We start from the raw sequence: 23,577 nt of genomic DNA, 5'->3' as shown, positions 1-23,577 counted from the left end.
TCTCAAAAGCCTGGGTTCCTGTGAATGGGAAACTTACTTCAGTATGCTGTCTTTTTGGTTATTTGTGGTCCCTAATAACTTTTGAATCCACTAGTTTACTTAAGCCAATTTTAACTGGAGCATACATGCCTCAATTAAAACTCTACCCGTTCTGTAAAAAACGGCAGTTTGGTAGAAGACAAAATTCCCCATGAGGAAAAGACTTTAGTTGGAGATTGACAGGTATTTGCTCTGGTTTTGTCCTTGGGCTGCCCATATGGTCATAACGCATGCAGTTGCAATTAGCCATAGCCTGAAATACTCTCGCCCAAGCCGTAACGAAGGAGCATAGCAGAAAAAAAGCTTAGTGTACTGTAGAGGGTTTATGGGGAAATAGAAGATAAGGCTAAATGGTGTTGCAGGTTCCATACAGGAGGTAGGGCTGCCTGCAAAGACGTGCAGGCTTCATATTTGTACAAATATAGACATCCTTAGTTTCACTGTTTCTGTTGCGCTTTTGAAAGCATTTTGTCCCAGGACAGGTTTGTAGGTATCCCTGCGGTGTTATCCATATTACTTGAACCCCCATTAGAGTGCCTTTTCTGTTCTGTTCTTCTCAATGACCAGGTATCTCGGGTTTGTCCTCTTTTTGCTTCCATGTTGCATATTGGCTTTAGAATTGAGTTTCTGATAGGATACCAGTAAACCATACACTTCAATACTTCAAGCAATTTTGTTGTACCTGTTCCTTTTTTAAAAGATAGAGGAGTACCTGGTTTTCAAAACAACAGAGGTATAAACCATTTGGAATTTACTTCATATCTTGGTAAAGAGTAAAATCTTTTACTTTCACAAATTTGCGTAAAAGAGATTGAAGTTAACTAATCGCTCCTTGTGCTGTTAACTGAAGTACCTGCAGTTGGTCACTGCCCCCCGTACTCTTTGGGGCTGTCTTGGAATATGGACCTTCTGATCGAGCTTCTTCCTGAGAGCTGCTGTCAGCTACTGGAAACTGCTATGATTTCTGTATTACAGAATCTTTTTCTAGCTTGCCTCTAGAAGTTAGTTGAGTGTATTCATTGGGTGAACGTGCATCTAAATGAAGAAATCGGTGGGGTTTAAGTAGTGTAATGTATTTATTCCTTCAGGCTTACTAGGACTTAATGCAGGCCTGCCTAAATATAAACTAGATGAAAACACAGCATCATAGTTCCTTTGGCCATGTGAATTGTGAATTATGCATAGATAGCTATACACAATCTTATGATTGGAGAAGTAACAAAACAGACAGTTTGTCTAAAAAAAACAACAGGAAAACCATCAAACTGACCCTTTTTTTCTACTTTAGGATAAAGTGCTATAAGATGCTGTAAATCAAAAAAACAGCATAACCTTTGCTTAGATCTAATTATACTCACTTAGATTCAACGTTCATGTTGTCAGTTTTTAACTCTTGCTGCTTGTTTGTAATTAACACAATCTCAGACTTAGAAATCTGACGTTTTAAGGGAACTCATACAATACGCTTAAAAAAATCATGCCTAATAGCTAATAGAATCTATATTATTAGATTCTTAAATATTTTAAATTCTGGATATAATAAATAGTAACTGTAGAGGACTGAAACTTGGCATATCTGAATGATGTATGACATGCTGCTTTTTAAAATAAATTTGATTTTTATAAATTGACATGATTTTAATCAGAAGATGACAAAATAATGGGTTCGTGGGATCTCAAGTGCAGAATATCTATTTAAAGATTAATTCACAGCAGTATAAACTGATTCAAAACCCCGCTTTGAGGAAACACAAGTTTAGATGGGTTTGTTTTGTTAATGTTTGACCATTTGGCACTTACTACTTAAGGAAGCTTAAAAAATAACCCAGTGGCAAAATAAAGGTCTTGTTCCAACTACAGAGAGCTGTGTAAAGGAAGAATGCACATAGCTTACAAATTCCTTACATCTGTGGGGAATAAAGCTAGCTTAAAATTTGGACCTATGTAATGTATAATTTCTTAATTTTTTTTTCTGGTTCTGTCTTCCAAGAACAAAACCAAATACATTCTTCTTAAACATTGTCTTTAGGGTTTAGTGAGTTTGGTTGTTTGTGGGGGAGGGAGCAGTGCTTTTAGAAATGCAGTGGTTTACAGTTTGCTCTAGGAAACGGCTATCAAATATGATTTAATACGGGTATAGTACCATTCATCTTCACTGCTACCATATTTACAATAATAAAAACCTAACAGACTCAAATCATGATGAATTTCCTTTTCTGTTTTGGCATTATGAAATAATGGTAATGAATTTCAAGTGCATTTATGACCCTAGCAGTATTGCTACAGGGAAATTTCTAATACTGTCTTTGATAAGTTTCATGAATGTAGTATGTTAATAGATTTTTTTTGAGTCGGTATAATTCCTGCAAGAACTTTTCAAAGTCATGTTTTCAGAAGTTATTATATTAAGTTTGTAGCTAGACTTTATTCTTTTATGAGTCCTACTCATAAACTTTGGTGAATGTTTGAACTACTTTAAAACTAATTTTCATCAAGTTATTTGCATTGCTTATATAATATCATGGAACAATCCATATCTAAAGCTTTTAATTGTATGAAAGAAATTATGGGATAATCTGATAGCTTGTAATTATATTTTTAAAATAATTCATCTCTTTCACAAGAAGTAATACGGCTAACATAGTTGTTTTTCTAATTAAAACAATGATCACCATTCCTTCCCCACCTCCCACCCCATCAGCTGATGCTATTTGTTGTCTCAGCCACTAGTCTTAGCGGTCTTAGTTTTACCTGGACCACTGAAACCAGATTATCTAGTCACCTTAAGTTACCCTTCCAGTCCTGGGCTAAAGTAGATCCTACAGTACTCAAATGTCCACCATTCTGCTTCTGTTCTTCCTGATTCTCAGGTCTTTAGTTCTGAATTATGCTGTCTTTCATGTATGCAATATTCATGCAAAGAGTAAAATAAAAAAGCCCATATGGCTGCCCTTATCTAATTAATTTTAAGGTTCTTTGATCTGCCAAGCCTTAACTACAGGAAATTTGCATAATTACGAGGGGTTTTCTGAAATGTTGTTAGAATTGTACTCTCTTCTATTAATAATCCTGTATGTTGTTAAAAGATAGCAGAAACATTCTGTGCTTTTACTTCACGTTCACATTGCTCAATTCACTTCTAATCTTACAACAAGAAGTACTGTTAAATTAGCTGCAAGGAATAACAATTGCCAAAGAGAGCATTAGAATTGAGAACTGCTGGGTAATAAGGAATTTTATGCTGAGATCAGGTCGAGGTGTAAATCTAGGAGAAGTATGTAAACTCAAATTGAAGTCATGCTTCCCAATCTGTTTCCTTTGATCTGCCTTTTCCATTCCCCACTTCTTTTGGAGTTATTTTTAAGGAGACCCCACAGTTAAGTAGGAGTGTCAACCAGGATTTTCAGCTCGACATCTGCATTTCCAGGGCTTTTTTGGCTTCTAATAAATTACTGATATTATTTTGGCATGGTGTTTTTCAGCTGAATCCTGCGAGCAACAATGCATAGCATAAACTAGAGTATAATAACTAGGGTATAATATCTAAAGTTGAGCACAGAGTAATTCAAAGCTGTTCTTTGGGTGGAGGGGTATGCATAAAATGAATTTAGTAAAGCTAACCAAATGCAAGCTTTTGGGCTGTGTTGGAGGGTTTTTTATTTAGTTTTTTTAAAATGTCAGCAGCCTAAAAACAAATCGTTGGTTATGAAATAGCTCTACTAATTCTCTTTGTTTTTGAATAGAATTTCGCTTAATGACTGGTGCCAGTTAGGTTACTGCAGGTGGCATCTATATGGTTCTATTTGTTAACCTTGGCTAAAATGCTGGCGTTTGATTTTTGCAAGCTGAAGGGGGTCCCAATAATGACCCTTTGTGTTTTCTTGAGAAGGCTACCTACTTGATGTTTGGTTCCATTTATTTTATTGCTAATAACACACGCTGATATTTTTTTTAAGAATTAATGTCCTTGTGGACCCAGAACAACATAAATATGATCAGATACTTTAAAGTTAATAGGCAGCAGCTGTTAATTTACTGACTTTTTTTCAGAAACTGCACAAGGACAGTTTCATATTGTAGCACCAGCACAAGGCAGGCATTATAGATTTGTTACTGCAGTGTTGCCTGGTCAAGGACTGAATGAGTCAGATGGCTGGGGACTCCTGTAGAGGCTTCATACTATGAACATCAGGCTGCCTTTAACCATCAGCATCTTTTTACCCTGTTTTTCCTTCTGATACCCCTTCCCCTTTCACCACAACTCAATTTTTCTGTCTTCCTGCTTGCTTTTTCCATCTTCTGTGTAACATTGGAACCCTCAAATACCTTTTCTTTCTCTCCTTTATAGGAATTCCTGGCCCTGAAGTCTGCCTGTCTGCAGACAGGCAGATAGAAGGATAAGACTATGCATTGCCATAACCACAGGCGGTACTGGCTGACTCCTTAGTGTGTTGTCTAGCCAGGCAGCTGAGGCAAAAATGCTCACAGCTCCCTCTTGCCATTTTTGTGATAAGGACACCTATGGGAGTGGAGGGCCTGTTATCCTGTGCCATGTGTGGCATACCCAAAATATTTTTAATATATATTTTTTGATACACCACCTGTCTTAGATGCACCAGATGAACCCAGGCCCAACCTGGCTGGAGTTTCAGGTTGATATATAGTTCCATGTTTTCACTTCTACTTAAAATGGAAGAATATCTTCTGTATTTCAGCCTGTTCTACAGACAACTTAATTTTCACTCTTAAATAAAAATATGCTGATCGACTTAGAGTTTGAAATAAATGGGGTCAGAGTTGCAGTTAGTGTCTACCAAAAACATTAATTCTGTGGGCCAGGAACAGCAGAGCAATAAATGTTTAAGGTTTACTCAAAGATCAATATCCATATGTAGGCACAGGATTGTCGTATCAATAGGTTCATTGACTTGCTCATATGGATCAAGTCATAATTCATTTAAGCATATGTATGACTGAAGCTATATGGACTGATAGGCTTTGCAATTCTCATTTCAGAGCTCTTTCATTTAGCTGGTTTTGCTTTGTTTTGTTTTAAACCTTCATGGCAGAATGGCCTTTCACATGCTGTTAAGTCATGCCCTTCTGGATTTTTCAAATCTGCTTACTCTTCCCTGTTGTTGCATTGAGTTCTCATGCTGTTTAGCTAAATTGGATTGTGAGGTGAACACATTATAGTAATGAATTTAAACGCAAATATTGCAATATGTGCTAGACTAAAGCAAAATAAGCCTAATTTCAGTAGCCATTTGACATTGCAGGATTCATTACGTAGAATTCCACTGCACAGAAAGAAGAGTGTTTTCCTGGAACAAGCTGGAATAATTTAATAACTGAATAGCTGGATTCTGTTAAGAGGGATTTTCTGGTTGCTATAGGTGGGAATACCATGCTAGTATGTTTTTCTATGTAACTCTCTTTTGTTTAGAAAACTTATTTGAACTTGTAATGTTGCATGCAATATTACCAAACTTCACGTATTGAGGCATTACAAATTAGACAACTTTCCCCTGTGCAAAGGGCTTGAATTTCAGCAATATAATTTCATTGCTTGTTTGTTTTTTATTACTTGTATAATTCTATGGTGTAAAGTTATTCTTAACGAAAACACATGTTCTCTTATGAATGCATCAGATTTGGAGTTTGGGCTTTCAGAAGAAGTATCACAAGTGTCAGCAGCACTGCAAGTAATAGGTATCCAAGTTGTAAGTGTGCACTTTCAATCCACTTCTCCAGTTATTTCTGGAACTCCAGAAAAATGTATTGCAGAAAAAGCTGAGAGGTGAAGTTGTGTGCTGCATTAATCTAGAATTTCCTATTGTGTGGGCTAATGATAAAAGGCAAACAACTAAGTCAGAAGAGGGAGACATCCTCAGCCCTTAGAAAGCTGAAACATTGTATAATGTGAAGCAGAAAAGGAGCTCTTTTCTCCACTACACTTTTTTTTCCAACGAGTGACCTACAAATCCAAAGGCAGTAACAAGGGAACTTATTAAGGGAATAAAGTAAAGCTTTCAACTAAAGCCAAGGAAATCAAATTCTCCAACTTTCTAAAAATCTTTCAAGTTTGGATTTGTTGGGGTTTTGGTTTTTTTCTGAAAGGTGCTTTTTAAATTCTTATGCATATTACACAAGTGTTTAATTACTACCAGCTGTATTTTCCCTTTCTTTTGTAGTAAGTCATTCTGACATATTCTCAAACAAAATAAGGAGCTGCCAGCTTCAAGATGGGGACACACTTTGGTGTGCCGTATAGCACAACACTGATAATTGCTGTAAAGTAAATATCACTAGTATTTCAACTGTGCAGTTTGTGATACACGTTCACTGCGAAATTTTACCTAACTCTTGAATTGGCTTTGTCTTACTCCAGCTGTTGCATGCATGTTGTTCACAGCTGTGCAGCAATTCATGCAACTGCTGCGTGTAGTTTTTTGTAATAATTTTCAGTTTTTCTAGGATGCATAGGTGCATCTAATCTATAAAAAAGCACTCATTCATGTGTTGACCTCAGTATTAAGTAGATGCCGGTACAGAAGAATATAGATGCAAGTCTAAGACTAGAGGCTGCAACTCAGATCCTGTGTTTTACAGAAGGAACTTGGGTTTTTTTACCAGAAAAGCTGCCTACATTGTCAATGGGGACAAAGAATGTATGTCTAAAAGCAACTCCTTGATACACTTTCTAACTTTGTTAGATGTTGGGGGTTTTTTGACAGGTTGATTCACACTTCACAAATATCTTCAGTTACTATTTTGGTGAATGTATTAAAGCTTCTGATAAATGCATCATTTTGCAAATTAGGGAAAATCAGCAACTGGAAGAAATAATGACATAACATTTTTATTCATGAAAATGCATCTGTTTAGTCCTCTAATATATTGAATTTGGTGGGCTTTTGAAAGCCTAAATATTATTACTGTATTTTCCTTTAATCTGAATGGCTTTAAATGCAAATTATAATTTGTCAAGAAAAGTGTAATTAAAAAAATTCAAAGAATGGCGCTTCAGGAGACCACAAGTTTGAAATTGGAGTTTCTATTAGTCTTTTAGCTCTGTGTAGTGCTCTTGTGTGTTCTGCTCTATCACTCCACAAAATAAGCTTATTTAAACTGACTGAACAATATCAGTATTGTGAATCTGTTTATGTAGATTCAACTAGACTGTTCATAAATCCAGTATCACACTTTATCAGTTCTGTTTAAAGAAATAGTAGAAAGTATTGCTTCTACATGTAAATGCAGTCACCTTCCCTTCATATAGTTAAATTGGCTTCATTTAAGCGCTTGGGGTGCCTGAAATAAGCTGTTGAGGACATTACAATTTAACCCAGGTCAGAGTGGGTTACTCTTAAGCTTTCAGCAAGTTTACATCAGTTTAATGAAAACAGAAGGGAAATGCATTAATTCAGATATAAAAGAACAAGTACTGTATGTGTCATAGATGACACATCATTCTGTTATTCAAACAATACTTTATAAAGGTTAATGATATATATTGTTTCAAATTTTATATGCCAGACTTCAAAAATAAGGAGATTGATGCAGAGATGTTCAGAATGATTTCTGAATATCAAACTGCAAAATTTTGTGAGGTTTTGCTGCCCAACATCATCAGCTATTTCTTAAAAATTTGCTCTCTGACAGGCTGAAATCACTAAAAACCATGTCTTAAAATATTGAGGTTTTTTACTCTGCCCAAGGTTTTTGAAGTGATAAACTTAGTGGCTTATGATTTTAAACAAAAAAATAAACACCAAACCTACCAGTACCATAGTCCATGATATCTGGGTGCATCCAAAAAACTTCTTTGCAACAAGAAGCATAAGAAAAAGACATAGTGTTGAATAGCCTTTAAAATAGTATTAAAAAGTAATAATGTAGAGCATGGATAGGAGAATGTTTTTTAATTCTTGTTTATAGTAACAGTTCTACTGATGAAGCTAAATGAACTGCGAAGCAACAACCACTTTCTCCATCTTGCTTGCATAGACTTCCAAAAGCTTGAAGAGCAATCTTAGTCTAAGACATAAATCCCACCTTTCGTCTTGAAGATGGAATGGTATTTTCAAATCTCCTTGGAACAATTAGAAAACTGTTTACAATAGTTTTAAACAGGACAAATAGCTAGAGTTGCTATTTGAATTAAATTTGAAATATTTTCAGAAGAAAATTAATTACCAGTGACTGAGAACTTCAAATACGACAATAAACTCTTGACAGTACTCTCTGTAATTTCTCTTTTTATTTTTAATCTTTGTTCAGGGGTTTTGTGTTTCTCAGATGAACGCTTGTCATTCTTAATTACTTGTTTGCAATTCTAAGTGGATCATCTGAGTAACCATCAAGCAGAATTTATGATATAGGGGTGGTAAAGCAAGAAATAGTCTCAAAGATCTCAGATTTATAGTCAGCTTGAAAGTAAAACAGAATCTTCTATATGCTATTGTCCTGCTTAGCTAGTATCTCCCAATTTTAAAGACAAACAAAAGGCTATGTGCCCATTTTCTGCCTGCTATGTAGAACAAAACATTTCTTCCTGACCTTTGCAGATGATCTACTTACATCCTGAAGCATAAGATTTCATGTTCCTTATCTTTTAGTAGTCACAAGAACCAGTGATAGTAGCTATGAAATTATTCAATGCTTTTAAGAATTCTAGCTGCAATATCTGACTCTCTAACCTCTTTAAGGCTGACTGCACACAGTGTATGACATTTTCTTTTATTTCCTTTAATTTAGTTGACATTCATTTCACTTGTATGATGAAAGAAAAAAGGAAGATCTCAGTTGCAGTCATCTCATAATCCTAAATATTTCACTCAAAAGTAATTCTAAAAGCGTTTCAATGTTAAATGTTACAGCAGTACCTTGTTCTTTGGGGAAAAGTCCTTCAGCATTAGTGAACCAAAGTTAAAGCATTATGTTATACCACGATCAAGTAATGCATACCTTGTTTGTTTTTGTAACTTAAGTCAAATTTAATAAACCTACCTTTGCTTCTTGCTGCTTTTATTTTGGTAACCAGTGCTTTCGTATATTATGTGCTTACCCTAGTTTAAGAATTACTCAAATTTTAGATGTGGAAGTTGAGCAATTTAGCCAAGATCATGTAAGGGAAGTCAGTGACAGCGGGGACAGACTCAGGACTCAAGTCCTACACTGTTACTTCAATTTACTGGAAAAATCCCCATTCTTAAAGAGAAAAGCTGCTAGGCTAATGATTTCTGCCACAGATTCCATCATGTAGGAATTCACCTAATGATGTACTCACTACACCTTGCCCTCACAACAAAGAGCTGAAAGTACAAATCCTGTTTAAATACTTCCACATCTATTTGCTTGTTATGTGGTTCTGCAGGGGGGAAAATTAAAATATGCCTAATCTTGAGGAAGGCTGTTAATGTTTCTTTTGGCAACAGCATTTTAGCTTAATGAAAAGGTAACTGCATCAAGCTGATTTTTCAAATCTCATCTAAGTGTATTTAGTTGACATTTATCTTGCCTTTTTAAATAAAATTATCACAGCTCTAAAACTGCAATAATACACAATATTTACCTCATGATTAACATGCCTGTTTGAAAACATGCCTGACAGCATATGGCAAGCTTCTTCCTAAAAACCTTGTGGAGGGTGGGGAGGTTCAGAAAAATAGAACCATGAAGTAATCGTTGCATTGAATAGGGGTTCAAAATTATTGTCATCCAGTATACAAACTAGTTTGTCCCACACAAGAGGATACAAAAGCTGAAGAGCTGCTTCAGAATGTGTGGTGTCATTATCTTGGTTGTCCCTTGGTGTCAGTGCCACCATATAGCAGCAAATGCATGCTTGCACTTACCAGGCTGTCTCCAGGAGCCGAGAGTGAAAAATGGGAGTTTGTTTCTGTTTTTTTCTTGAAGGAATGTTTGACTTTGCCAAAGAAGTTGTGGTAGTTGTTTTTGGGAGTTCTGCCACACACACCCCCACACATACCTGGCTTTGTTTGCTGCAACTGTGCAAGACGCAGTGCAACTGGTATGGCCAACAGCCAGCTGTCTGAAGAAAAATACTAATTTTCAGAATCAAGCCTTGGAAGAAAGTGTGGAGAGGTAGAAAGGAGTTGGCTGTAAATCCATTACAAAATGTGAACTCATGTTCATTCATGTTCTGTTATGTTTTGCCACTTAATTTATAATCTCCAGTCTCAGGCATAATCTGTCAGGTGTCAAAGCACAGAAAAATCTGACGTTTAAAAAATACTGACGATATCATATCTTTGTGAAAAACTGCTTCTGTTGATCGCATAAACCTACTTGTGGTTATCAAGTATCCCTCAAATTCATTTCTATTAATCTGGTGAAGGGCATGCTGATATCATTCCAGCTATGTAACCAGATCACTTACTAGGAGGCTTTCAAGAGATTGAGCAAAGAATCTACACAGGATCTGAATCAGTTTGCCAGAAATTGAAAGATGACATGATTTTTATTTAAATGGAATAATGGGATACTTTGGAAATGGGATGTTAGTGAACCTGTTGATAGCTGCAACATTTGTCTGTTTCCCTGCTGCCTTGTCAGGAAACAAAGAATGTCATTTTTGCCCTACAGTCTCTCTTTTAATTATTTATAATTACATGCTTTCACAAAGGCCTCACTTGGAAACACTGTAAGCCTGTTTTCATTAAATCAATTTATTATTTACGAATTTGTTCGTGAGAATTTACTAATTTTGTGACACAACAAAAACCAGTAGTTACTGATTAACCGTAATCAGAATTAAAGTGAGCCTTCACATGTTGAGCCCTGAGCTTGTAAATCAACAGGGCAAAAGACTTGGCACTACTGACATCGAAATGAATGTCGATAGCTGATTTCTTCTCAACTTGTAACAAATAGTAGCAATTCAGTTTAATGTAGAAATTGCATTCAAAAGACTCATCCAGAAATCTAAAGCATTTAAGCTATTCTCCAAGTGAGTGCCCCCAAGTAATTTGGAAATGTGAGATTGAGCCTTTAAGATCAAATAATCATGTGGTTGGTTCAAAATTTTTAAACATCTTTATTACTGACTGAAACGTGTATTTGTGTAGAAAGTTGGTGGTTTGGGGATTGGGGTTTTGTTTGGTTTTTTTTTTCCCCAAAATACCTACTTGGGCTTCTTTTGTAATTTTATTTCAGCTGGACAGCTTAGCCAGTCAGCACATTTTGCTCTCCAGTTGCCATACAACGTGCTAGGCTTGGGACGTAGTGCTAATTTCCTCGACCATTTGTATGTTGGCATTCCTCGTCCTTTAGGAGAAAAGGTTAGTTGAGATTTAAGATTGTCAACCTAATATTTATGGTGTTACTTTTCCTAATAGAGCTTGGATGGAAATGCTGCTAGAGACACGGGGGTTTTTTTCTTTTCCCAAAAGCAAGAATATCAAAGTAGTAAGTTTGAATACAGAAAAGTTTGCCAAAAAGAACCTTGTATGCCTGTTTTTTGGGAGAGTGTATAAACTCTGAAGCTAACACTAAGACCAGAAGACAACTGAAGTTGTCTATGAATGTTAGCACAGATATATAGTGCTTGTTTATATGGTAAACATGAATCAGATCTGAGGGTCCAATTATTATGGTCTCAGCTCTAAGACTTCCCTGGGGTTGGTCTGGCCAGCCTGTAAATTCACATAATCCTTTCCACCTCAGTGATAAAACCATGATCGATAGGATAGGAGGCAGAGATTACTGGTGTTACCTTATCTTCAGATGAAACATAAAAGTAAGGTCCTGACCATTTTCAGTCTTTAAAGATCTTATGGCACTACTTTTAAAAGTGAGGTATTCAAATTTGCGTACTGACCAAATTCTGATTTGGATAATTCTTTTGCCTGTCTCCTTTGTAGAGTTGATTCTTTTCTTCTTTCCCTACTACATTGTTGCATCGTGCTTTTCAAGCAGATGCTGTGTTGCATGTCAGCAGTAGTTATTTTGCCTTTTACTTGGGGGCGGGAGGGGGTTAAGGCACTTTGGAGCTTTCAGAACAAAAGGTTTATACAAGTTTAAGGGAATAATCACTTATATTTAAAATTTTTAAAAAGCAACTTCTTTTGTTTCTCTTTTTGTGTATTTCAACAGAGAATTTCTTTGCTTTTAAGTGTGTTGGTTTGTTAGGAATTGACATAGCCTTTGTTTTTCTTTCAGTCCATAAGAAAACAAGAATGGACAGCTATCATACCAAACTCCCAGCTTATAGTCATCCCCTATCCTCATAATGTTCCTCGAAGGTAACTTCATCATTTTGCTTTGCACTTCACAAAATTACATTAACACAGAGTTTAAATTAGGCCTTGTGTGTAGGTTTTAAAATAGTCACTTGTATAAATTTAAGACCAATGGCAGGGGGTCAGTTCTATAGACATAGTTGCCTCTGTGACTAGGGAGAATACTTCTCAAGTATTTACACAGACTCTTAGATAGTGTCCATAAAAAATCAGAATTAATACCAGTTCACACAAACAATCAAAATGTATTAGCAGCTCAGCTCCTGTAAGTAATAACATATTTGCTAGATTTACCATCGTTCTTTTTGACAAATTGCAAGTATGGTAATCATTGAAACAAGCGTTTTTGTTTGGCCAAACATGCAATTTCTGTCTAGTTGCGTATAAGAGCTTTTGTTCACCCCTTCTGAATGCAGTATCTGTTGCCAAAGGTATGAATGTTTTTCTTGAAGTAAAGGTGAATGGGTTGGTTATACAAGAGCTTGAACACTGAATTCACTTCGCAATTAAAATGTTTATCCCGGAAAGAGAGCACGTTTCTCTCTTTGCTGTTAGAGAAAACATCAGTCACATATTCCAGCTGCTTTTTGCCGCTTGATCTACTAGTGAGGTCAGTTGCATTTATCATGCAGAAATGATTCTGACATCAGTTTCAGCAGTTAATTTTACTATAGGACAAATAACAGTTGAGAAATTATGTGCCACTTGAGTTGCTAATTAACAGCCACAGGAATAATATCTGCCAGATGAAGAAAATTTAGTTAGTCTTGAGGTATTTAAAGTTGTTATGCAAAAATTTTTATGTTGTCTTAACTATTTTTGATTTCCTATAAAGTAAGTTTATAGACACTGTAGAATAGCAGAGGATAGAATCTCCCCAGAAGAAATCAGATTTCATAATAAACACTTCTTAAACGTATAATTTTTTTAACATAGGAACAGGATAGGAAGCCTGTAGTACAAAAAGGGTGTTAACTGAGCCTCAGAACCCCACAACATTTGAGGAATGTCTTCCAGAAGTCCTTGAAGTACTTAATTTTGTTGCTGTCCAGCATTCTTCTGCCATAATCAGCTGGTTATGTTGCCTATGACTGCAGTTGTCCCTGGGTAAACTTCAGGCTGGGGTGCCTAACCAACCAGCTGGACCCCATGAGCCGGTCTGAGAGGAGCTTCTCATGTGGACCAAGTAATCTTATCTTACAAGCTTATTTCACCCTGCTTCTCCATCTCCCCAAGCCCCAGGCAGTTTTGTGAAAGCTTTTCTTATGCATTTTACTTTGTCCTGGGCAGGGGCAGGAGATAAATCTCCTCACGAGAAAAAAGTCAGTCCCTGAAGATATCCACAGCGTTCCTGGAAAGGTGAACAGAAACTGAATTTAGACGTGGTGTTACCTGAAAATAATTACATTAAGCCATATATTTCCAGGTAAACGCCATTAAGCTTCAGTCTCTCAGTATAGCCACTACTTTCTGTAGACCAGGTTGTTACCTGTCTTACACTAGCAGGTTCTTTTCATCTTTATAAGTTAAATCTGTTTTCTGCTTCCTAATGAAGGGTATTAATGTTCCCTTGGATTGTCTTCTTTTGTCTAGCTGGAGTGCAAAGCTGTATCTGACCCCAAGTAACATTGTGCTGCTAACAGCTATAGCCTTAATTGGTGTCTGCGTTTTCATCTTGGCAATAATTGGCATATTACACTGGCAAGAAAAGGTAAGCTTATTAAATTGATTTTTTTCTATATTTTCTATACTGTTCCTAATATTTTAAGAGTCTTGTACACTGGAGTTTTTTTCTACAGTATAATTTCTGGTACAGACTGCACTAATTCCCAAAAGATGTTTATTATTAATTCAGTATTTACTTCAAGCTTAAAAATTGGCATTGTTTTTATTTAAGCTCTAAGACACTTAAAAAGGGAAACTAAGAGTAACATGGATAAGGTTTTGCCATTAAGCTGTTACTCCCAACTAAAGGAAATTTTTTTGTTTCATATCTAAGCTCTTTTATAGAATTTTAAGCAGTATTGTTTTGGAAAATGGAACAGAAACTTACATTTACTTATCTTGAGTTCTGCTGGTAGTCTAAAAATAAGGAAAATGTCTCTTTTTCTATATCTGTCTTTGCTGATTGCTAACATTAGCATTCAAGACTATAAGGAGTCAATCATGTGCATATTGGCTGCTTTGCTCTGTGTGCCTGAATTATACATGCAGTGTATAGAAATCCATTGATTTGAAGAAGCATTTTGAAAGGGGCCTTTCATGTCACAAAAGAAATGTGTTCCAATTTTTTTTAACTATGCTCAGTTTACAGTCATATCCAACTGGCAGGATTGCCAATAAATGCTACTACATACCCAAACCATAATCTTAGCTGTCAAATAAAATTACTGCACATTTTGACGTGGTAGAACTGTTTGGGTTTTTGTGCTTGTGGAAATAAAATGACCTTGTTAAACATTCAGACAGGCTTTGCGCATGCTTCATATTATAAAGTTATGTCTGTCAATCTTCACTCTTCAAAATGTAAAATACAGTCTCCAACTAACAGTAAAGCTGGGAATAAACACACAACGCAACAAAATACAAAGTTTATGATGATTTGTCCTTAGCATGTCCTACTTTACCAAGAAGGCATTGCTAACTGGTAGCTAAGACTATGCACTGGTGGCTGGGTTTAACTCTCTCCAACACATCTTCAGCAACAAAAGTAGCAGAAAAAGTTTGGACTTCGAGTTGGGGAAGGATAAACTACGTATAATTGCATCTGGAGAAATGGAGATTTAATGTCAACATTTAAAACAATTCTTCATATAATTATTCATGTATTGTAATGTAAAGAAGCACTCAGTCCAGAGTGAATGCTTTCTGAGCCGTTTTAAACCCCATTAGGTGATCGTGAGTGAAGTGGTGCATTGGTTATATTATAAACTCATTTCCAGTCACTCCATCTTGTTCAAAGTAGGCACAAATATTTGGATTAGCTATTTATAGCGTGTATTTTCAGACTACTATTTAAAACATTTGTTAATTCCTATAATTCTCCAATGCCTTCCTATTGATTTTTAGCTTCCCAATTTTTAGAAGCAATGGTTGAGGTACAGAACAAACAAGAATCTTGACCAAGGCTGTATTGTTCATCACTGACACGACTGGGACTTAAACTCCGAAGTTTCTTGTTTCTAAGCTTGTTCTTGTTTTTACTGCCTCTTTCAGTAGTCCTCTCATAAAAGTACTGTTCTGCCTAAATGCTGTTCTCCCTTACAGATTTCTAGAATACCTATAGCAAAGAAAGGAAGGGGAAATGTACTGGCAATTACAATCTCTTATTTTCCCTCAGAGGATATATCTGTCTGTAAGCTGCAGTGTTTTATTCAGCAGTTAAAATAAACCATTGACTTCGACCTCTGCAGATTAGTAATAGGAGCCCTTTGTCTACAATAGTTCTTATGCACTTGTCTGCAAGCCAAGTATCGTATTGTTTAATTAACCATAGCGTTTAGGGATAGTATGTTGCTCTATCATTCCTTAGAAATGTTAGATCCATTAAACAAAAAAAAAAAAACAAACAAACAAAAAAAAAACTAAAAAGCTTTCAATTCTCAGTTACTAGTTTTTAGTTTTGATACGTCAAATGAAAGAGCAGTTGAGGGAAGAATTTACACCATTATTCATCTTACAACAAAGATAGTCTGCTACATTAGCTAAGGACCCCGATACTCCTGTGTTCTGGTTCTTTAGAACTTGCTTTGTGGTCCTGAGGCTAGTCATGTGAACAGTACACATTGATGATAATACTGCTAGAGAAGTTTTGATGGATTCATCAGAGTATCAGTTACTGTCAAAAATGAAGTAGTAATTTTTTCAGGAAGCATACAAGAAATGGAGTGAAAATTGCTTTCTAAGTGAGACTATAAAATTTTGCAGAACGTGACAAGCATTTCAATATAGGAAAGAGTATGCCACTCCCTTCTTTCCACCCCATTTTTGACATTGAAAATACTACTGACATTGATAAAGTCCCTGCCAAAAAACCAGACTGATACATCTTAAACTTCACTGACAGCTCTGCTGCCACAAAAAGCAGTAAAATCCATAGTTAATCCAATAGAGTTGCTATCATACATAAACATTGTGTGATGAGGAAATCTTTGGCCTCGAGCCAAAGCAGATGACAAAACTTTCATGGCAGAACACATGCACCAATTTCTACCAAAATTGTCATGTATATTTATCAACTGAGATACAAATCTGAATGCCCACACAACAGCATACTGTAAAGGCTCTTTTTTACTTTACTCATTAAAAAAAAAAAAAAAAAAAGTTATATATAAGCAAACTAAAAAGCATTTAAATCTCTTTTGCTAAATTCTTATATGCTAGGATTTACACATACTGTCTGCCATGACAAAATCACTGTTTTCTGGAAGAGTTCACACTATGTGTTCAAAAATCCTTTAATAAGTGTTTTCATACTCTTACTGCTTTAGAACACAGGAGGAGGCTTGTGGGAGAGGACATGGTTTTACACGTTACATGGATTATAGGTACAATTTAAATACGCTTGTTCCTTCCAAGCACCATCCAAACTACTCTTTCAGCAGATCAATGTGTTCTGCATAAATAAGCAAGGAAATACATCCTACCTCACATATTCATAATGCAAAGAAAAACACGGAACATTTTTAGCCTGTTTGGTGCTGTTAATTGTTGGCTGAACTGCCATCACTGTCTACATTTGTATTTAACAGATTTTTTAAAAAGAATCTCATTTTAAGTGTAACATAGACAACATTTACAGTCATTCGAGAGTAATTTAATCTCATCTTTATAATGCAGACTAAATAAATGTGTTATTTATTTAGTCTTTCTTTGTTCTTGAAATACTCCTTTTAAAAAAGCATTATTAGAAATAATAGAAAATAATGGGTCATAAATACCAAAACAGCAGAGCACTAACAGCAGAAGCCAATTTTGCGTAGATTATTGCTATTTCAAACTGACATCATTTAAAAGCTAATTATTGGGGCTTTTCCTAAGCTTTTTGCCTTTTGTTGAGTGAGTGACTTGGAAAAAATCAACCATTCTCTGACATTTGACAACTCATTTCTGTAGCAGTATTGCTCTAGATCCCACAAAGTGTTTTTTTATTATTATTTTTCAGAAAGCAGATGACAGAGAGAAGCGACAGGAGGCTCATCGGTTCCATTTTGATGCGATGTGACATGCCTTAATATTTATGAAGGAGCTGCTACTCATTTGCTTAATTGAATTACTAAATTCTGATTTGTAAAATGATTACCGTGAAAATACCACTGGTGTGTTATTTGTAAATGTTGCGTTATTTGGTATTTATTTGGAAAGTATTAAAATTAGACCTGAATGTCTCACAAGGCCTTTCAGTTAACAGACTGTATATAATAGCATTTGGTCTTTATTGAACAGAACCATAATTTTATTTTTCTTAGTAAAGGGATCAAATTGCATGTACCACTGTTTACGTACCACCAATTCCTTAGTAATATTTGATAGAAAGAAAGCTTTGTAAATAAAGTTTAGCATTTCAGTGAGCAGAATACTTTGTACCACTTCGGTTGGTCTTGTCATTTATACATTCCTGCAAAATAACCTGCATTTCTGAAAACTTAAGTTTCAGCAGTTTCTCAGATTACTTGATCCTTAATTATTCTGATTGTACTAAATGGTGCTCAACTTAAAGTATTCTGTGTTTTTCGTTGTTTAAATCTATATGTGCAGTTGTTAAAGAATTTAGAAATTGGAGAACTAAAAGAAACCTGCAATGTTAATGGTAGCTTAGTAGCTCAGCATGGGTTAGATGCAGTATTTATGTGTGTTAGTTCTAGAGAGAAGACAATGCATTAAAAAATTAAAATCATAACAATGTATCAGCAATACATAAACTGCTTTTATAATTAAACTATAACCACAATTATTTTAAAAAGGCCTAAAGTCATTATGAAAGTAACTTTCTTAATAAGAAAAGTATGGGATATTTTTGTTTGTTTGTTTTGTTTTTAAGGAAGTTAAAAGAAACATTGTGGAGTGGAAGGAGAATGAGGATTAACTCCCTAAAATTTGTTGCTAAGGGATGAGATAAACAGAGATTAAATTAAGAATAGAATAGAACACTCCAAATAAGCAATGTACATTATCTGTGTACATTACTATGCCCAAATTTCGTAAGGTTCTAATAATTACGTAAGACATGTAGCTCTATCACCATTTTAAATATAGAAGTTGAGCTACTTGTCTTATGAAATTATTAGAACCGTATGAAGTTATAATTGCTCAGTGTTCTTTGGATCCTGAAAGAGTCTCTAAAAATAATCATGCTTTTATTTAATAGTTGCTCCTTAGTGATGTGACTTTACATGATTAAGTGTGCATTTAAATCTGTCCATTTGCATTCCTAATAAGTGCTGTTTGATAAACTAGAACACACTTTTTCAACAAAGTGTCGGTCCTATAGGCAGTCATCTCTGCAGTAGGTATCTCCTCCAGTCTGGCACTTGTCGTGTAACCTGCTGTCCTGTAACACTACCTTTGCTTGTCAATACAGGAACAGAGAAGAGAGCAGGTACAAAGCTGAACTGATTATGTCCACCCTGAATCATAGTCAAACAATTTGCTACCATGGCAGCACTGAACAGGGACCTATTCATACACCAACACCAAGCCAAAACCAAGAAAAGTACTGATAAGTGGTCTACTGAGCTATGAAGTTTTACCAGACATTTCTAACATGAACTGATCAGATGCCAACAAAGGAGGCTTTCATATGACATTACTGTTACTATTCAGGATAGTGTATTTCCTTAATGCACACCTTTAATGTTTCTCTTAGAGTAGCATGAAAAGGTAAGATTTTTCAGATGAATACTTAATGCTATTGGACTTTTAAACCATATTGATAGAATTTGCTCCCAACAGCAGAAGTAATAATGGATTTCATAATTAAGAGGAAGCACAGTTCAATATATTTTCCTGTCTTTTTCAGATATGTGGAGAATAAGGCTAAATGCACAGTGCCATTGTGGCAGCAAAGTTGTCTGTAGCCCTCTATCACAGTATAATAAACATAGATTAGCCTCCTTATGTTTTTTGGAAAAACAATTAGGAATGAAATAACCTCATGCTGACATTTAAGCTGTTGTCAAGTTAACAAAACAATGAACTCAGTGTCTTTTGCTTTAAGGTATTTTGCATGCTCAGTAGTGCATCATTGCATCACTTCATTACAATACATTATTGGCGCTTTAATAGCTTTCCTATAATAAAGTTTACCACAGGTTCTAGCTACTCATAGCTTGGCTCACAACAGTATATGCATACTATTTTGGATTAAGGCATTAAATATTGTTAAACGTCTTGTCAAAGGTTTCATGTTGTACTTTGGTTTTTATTCTATAAGCATCAAAAATATTTTTGTGTAAGGTGATGACCCTTCTACCAGTAAGGTTAAGAAAGCAACATCAATTAGAGAGTGTAGTTCTCTAGGTGATCAGCGCAGGAACAGAGAAGTGAGAAATAGCTCTAACTACATAAATTTTCAAAATGCATCCATCATAACACAGCCCTGGTGAGAAGTTATATTGGAAGGCTTTTTCAGTGTGAAATCTCACCTATATAAAAATACTGTTGACATGCCAACTGCCAGATGGCTGTTGAAATACCATCTTTCTTTGTTCTCATTTTCCGTAAGAAGCTTTAAGACTGAATCTTTGTAACAGCTTGATTGTTAATGCACTATAATCCCCCCCCCCCAAAAAAAAAAAACCACCACCCAACTTTTCTGCTGCAGATGAGTAGGCATATTCTATATAATACGATACTCCTCCTATGATAAGGCCATCTTTCTTAACAGACAGCTGTATTAAAAACATTTTCTACAGTTAATTGAAAAGTCACCACTATAAATGTACCAAGTCAGTTCAGGACTTCCGTAACTACTTTTAAATAAATGACACCTAAATAGAACAGAAGGTAAGCTGTAAGTTTACGCTATGTTATAATCATCAGAGCTCAGTTTTGTTGAAACAATGTAAAAGCATTAACCATGCCAGTTTTGAAGGTATTAATAACCAAAAGAATTAATTTTAAAAATCCAGAAAATAAAATTATGCTTAAAATAATCTCAGACTTTGCAAATGAAGAGTACTAATTCTAAAGGGATGGACAAATTTTTGATCAAAGACTGAAAAATATATTAAAAAATCAAGAGCAATAGAGATGTTAAATCTGAAATATTGCTAGGCTGGTCAGTACCCCTATTATCCATTCTCTCTCTCTCTCCCCACCCAGTCATTTTGGCAACAGGATCATTTGGTTGGGGCACTAATAATTAAGTCCTCAGCTGACACTTTGAAAATAATCAGCCACACAGCACTATTTTTGTAATTAATTCCTGTCTTCTATAAAAAATGTGATCCCATCTATGAGACAATTGATAAAAATTGTATATGCTAACTTTGTTTTGAAATTCCTGAATTTCCTAACTTAAGCCAGAAGTTTGTAGGTATATTATAATATTCAGATCTAGTTATATTGCCTAGAAAATAGTGAAGTGCACAGTAAGCTTTCTGAAGACTATCAGTATTCTTCATAACTATTGAAAAGTTTGCAGTGTTCTTAACAGTAGTAAATAACAAAGCAAATTATGCGTATTTATGTATGATTACATATTATGTTACCACACTAAGAGGCACTTGTACTTGCTATCATTTTATAATTAGAAATTGCATATCATTAAGATTTATCAAATGCACTTAAATCCTACTGACAAACCCAGGCACCCGAATGGTTTACAATGTAACTCCTAATTTCCTTTCATAATTGTTTACTGTTGACATCTGTATTTTTGCTACGTCTTTTAGAAACAATATCCAGATAGCCTCAAATGTAGCAAAAAACCGCTGGTCTAAGGTTATTTGTGATGTACAATCTGCTACTCAAGAGCAGCAAAGTAAAATAAAAGTAGAGTAAAATAAAAAATCAGCAAACCAAAGGAAGTTTTAAGGAAGAACTGTTGGGAGGAGACAAAACCAGTTCTAATAATGGAAATTTAAGTCTTTTATTGCAGCAGAGCACCTGTTGTAACTGTTCATGCAGCTATTTACCTACATCGGAATGAGCAGTCCCATTGCCTCCTGTGAACTCCTCCCATTCCAAAATAATCACGATGACTCAATAGAGCAGTAGAACAATACATAACTGGCTGTCCAAAAGCTGTCTTCAACTTTTCTTAACTCCCAAACTCAAGTGTAATTAACTTAAGCTTACTGCCGGTTTGACCCAGCGGCACAGCATTTTCTGCCCTGGAAACTAGCACTTTCCAGGCTCAGCAAAGGAGAAGTGAAAGTTTCTTCAGACCTGTCACTGCTTTACTCTAAAATATTTTAAAGCACCACCTCCCATAAGAACTCTAGCAAGACAAAGCAACAGAGATGCCCATGTGAGAAATTTCTCTGAAAGCAGCAGTAAATGGCAGAATATGCCCCGCATCTATGTGTTGATGCCACTACCTGCATCTCCCACACTGACAGCTTGACACAGCCCTGGGAAAAGAACAGGATGGAAATGCTGCTGCACCTCCCGAAGTGTATAATAGCTCTGTTCAGCCTCCTAATGGACAAACTAGGGTGTTTTCAGTTAAATTGGCTGTAGCAGATTGGGTCTTTGCAATTACTACTAACTTGTACTGAGCACATTACTAGGTTAGTTTCCTATTTCTTTGGTGTGAGACAATTGACCACAAATAGTTTTCTTGAATGCAAATTCAGCTTAAGATCTGAGAATCAGGCTAGTTCTCTCATTTGTTATATCATCACAAGTAATAAAACTGAGCCAAATGTTGCCATCAGCTACACTGTGCATTACAAAAAAAAAAAAACCAAAAAACCCACAAACCTGTCTCCTAACAATCTGCACAACAGCATAGTCAGTTTTTAATTTTGTGCTTATGCACTTGCAGAGAGGATACAGAACTGCGGATGATGCACACATACGGTAGAAATTAGTAGGTTAGGTATCTTCTTGAATTACTAGAGGAAACATTTTTGTTAGTAAAGAAAATAATCCGAAGGAGATCCACCTAATGAAGGGATTCTCTTTGTGTAGGAATTTTCACTGTAGAATTTAACATTTCATCATACCACGATAAATACATGGTTAAGAGGTAAACACAGAGAAATCGCTTTAACCACTGCTGGACTGCAGTAGCTATTTAACAATTCATGGGGAAACTACTCTTTGAGAGAGACTATATCATCTCTATTTGAAATTGAAAGGACAATTCAAGTAAGCGGAATAATATAATTATGTAACTTGGGATTTTGCCAGAGCATCAAGCATAATACTTCATCAAGCTTCTTACAGCACTGAAATGGATCTTTAATACCCAGAAAAGCTCAGGACCTTTACTACAGGGTCTCGCCGGATCCGCCCAGCACCCGTGGCTGAGCAGAGCCCTGCAGGAGCGCTCGGAGGGAGACGTGCCACCCCTCGCGCCCCTGCCGAGCCCTGCTCTGGCTTCCTCCAGCTGCTCTTCGGTCCCCCCCCTTGCTTCATTCGCCGTGATTGACAATCATGTTGGCTTGAAGAGCCTGAAATATTTAACTGATAATCTGAAGCAAGAGAATGACCTTTTCTAACAGGATATGCTGACCTTTGAACATCGCAGAAAGAATTTAACACTCAAACACATAGCACCAAACCACATGGAAATCAGAGCTTCATCTCTCACGGTCACGTTCGAGACTGTAGTGAGTGGCCCTACTCCTTTGAGCAGACGGAACTGCAAGTTGCAATTACGCAACTAATTTATAGTTTGCAGAATCTATTTTGTCTGTCGGCTGGGCTCCAAATCGCTTCCATAAAGTGCCTGAGCTCGGACAGCGGAGCTCCGCGTGGGGTTCCTGCAGGTTCAGACTTGCATCATTGTACACGACCGCGATGGGGAGAAGACCTGAGTTAAGTGGCGAACGTGACCTCCTGCGTCCTGCGAGGGGGGCTGGAGCCCGCTCTCCGGCACGGGAGACCCATGGCCGCGGCGCCCGGCACCGCAGCCCCCGCGGGGACCGGGCCGAGAGGGCTCGGACCGCTCCTGCCCGCCGCGCAAGGCTTTGCAGCGTGCTCCGCACACAGATCGAAACATCTTGGTTCAGTACTTCGGGGGTTCTCAGTAAAAGCTCTCAGCCTAGCCTAATGGGCGATTCTAGGGAAAATATATCCGATATGAAACGCCCTCAGATAT

At 36.3% G+C, this 23,577-nt stretch overlaps 1 protein-coding gene across 4 annotated transcripts in view; it reads left to right on the top strand.

Annotated features, from left to right (window-relative positions):
* Nucleotides 1-19,706, top strand: part of ITFG1 (integrin alpha FG-GAP repeat containing 1) — an 88,136-nt gene extending 68,430 nt beyond the window's left edge. For 2 of the 4 annotated variants that reach the window (XM_037409184.1, XM_037409182.1), the window contains 4 exons: nt 11,221-11,345; nt 12,226-12,308; nt 13,899-14,016; nt 17,470-19,706. In XM_037409184.1, coding sequence (XP_037265081.1) covers nt 11,221-11,345; nt 12,226-12,308; nt 13,899-14,016; nt 17,470-17,529 — 386 coding nt within the window. In that variant the 3' untranslated portion in view covers nt 17,530-19,706. Of the gene's footprint in view, nt 1-7,980; nt 10,744-11,220; nt 11,346-12,225; nt 12,309-13,898; nt 14,017-17,469 lie in introns of those variants that run through there. The other 2 variants (XR_005107683.1, XM_037409185.1) reach the window with 2 other exon arrangements.
* Nucleotides 19,707-23,577: the final 3,871 nt, after the last annotated feature.

The sequence above is a fragment of the Falco rusticolus genome, chromosome 15, assembly GCF_015220075.1.
Source record: "Falco rusticolus isolate bFalRus1 chromosome 15, bFalRus1.pri, whole genome shotgun sequence".
NCBI classification, from domain to species: Eukaryota; Metazoa; Chordata; class Aves; order Falconiformes; family Falconidae; genus Falco; species Falco rusticolus.
This window is presented reverse-complemented; position numbering and strand designations above follow the sequence as displayed.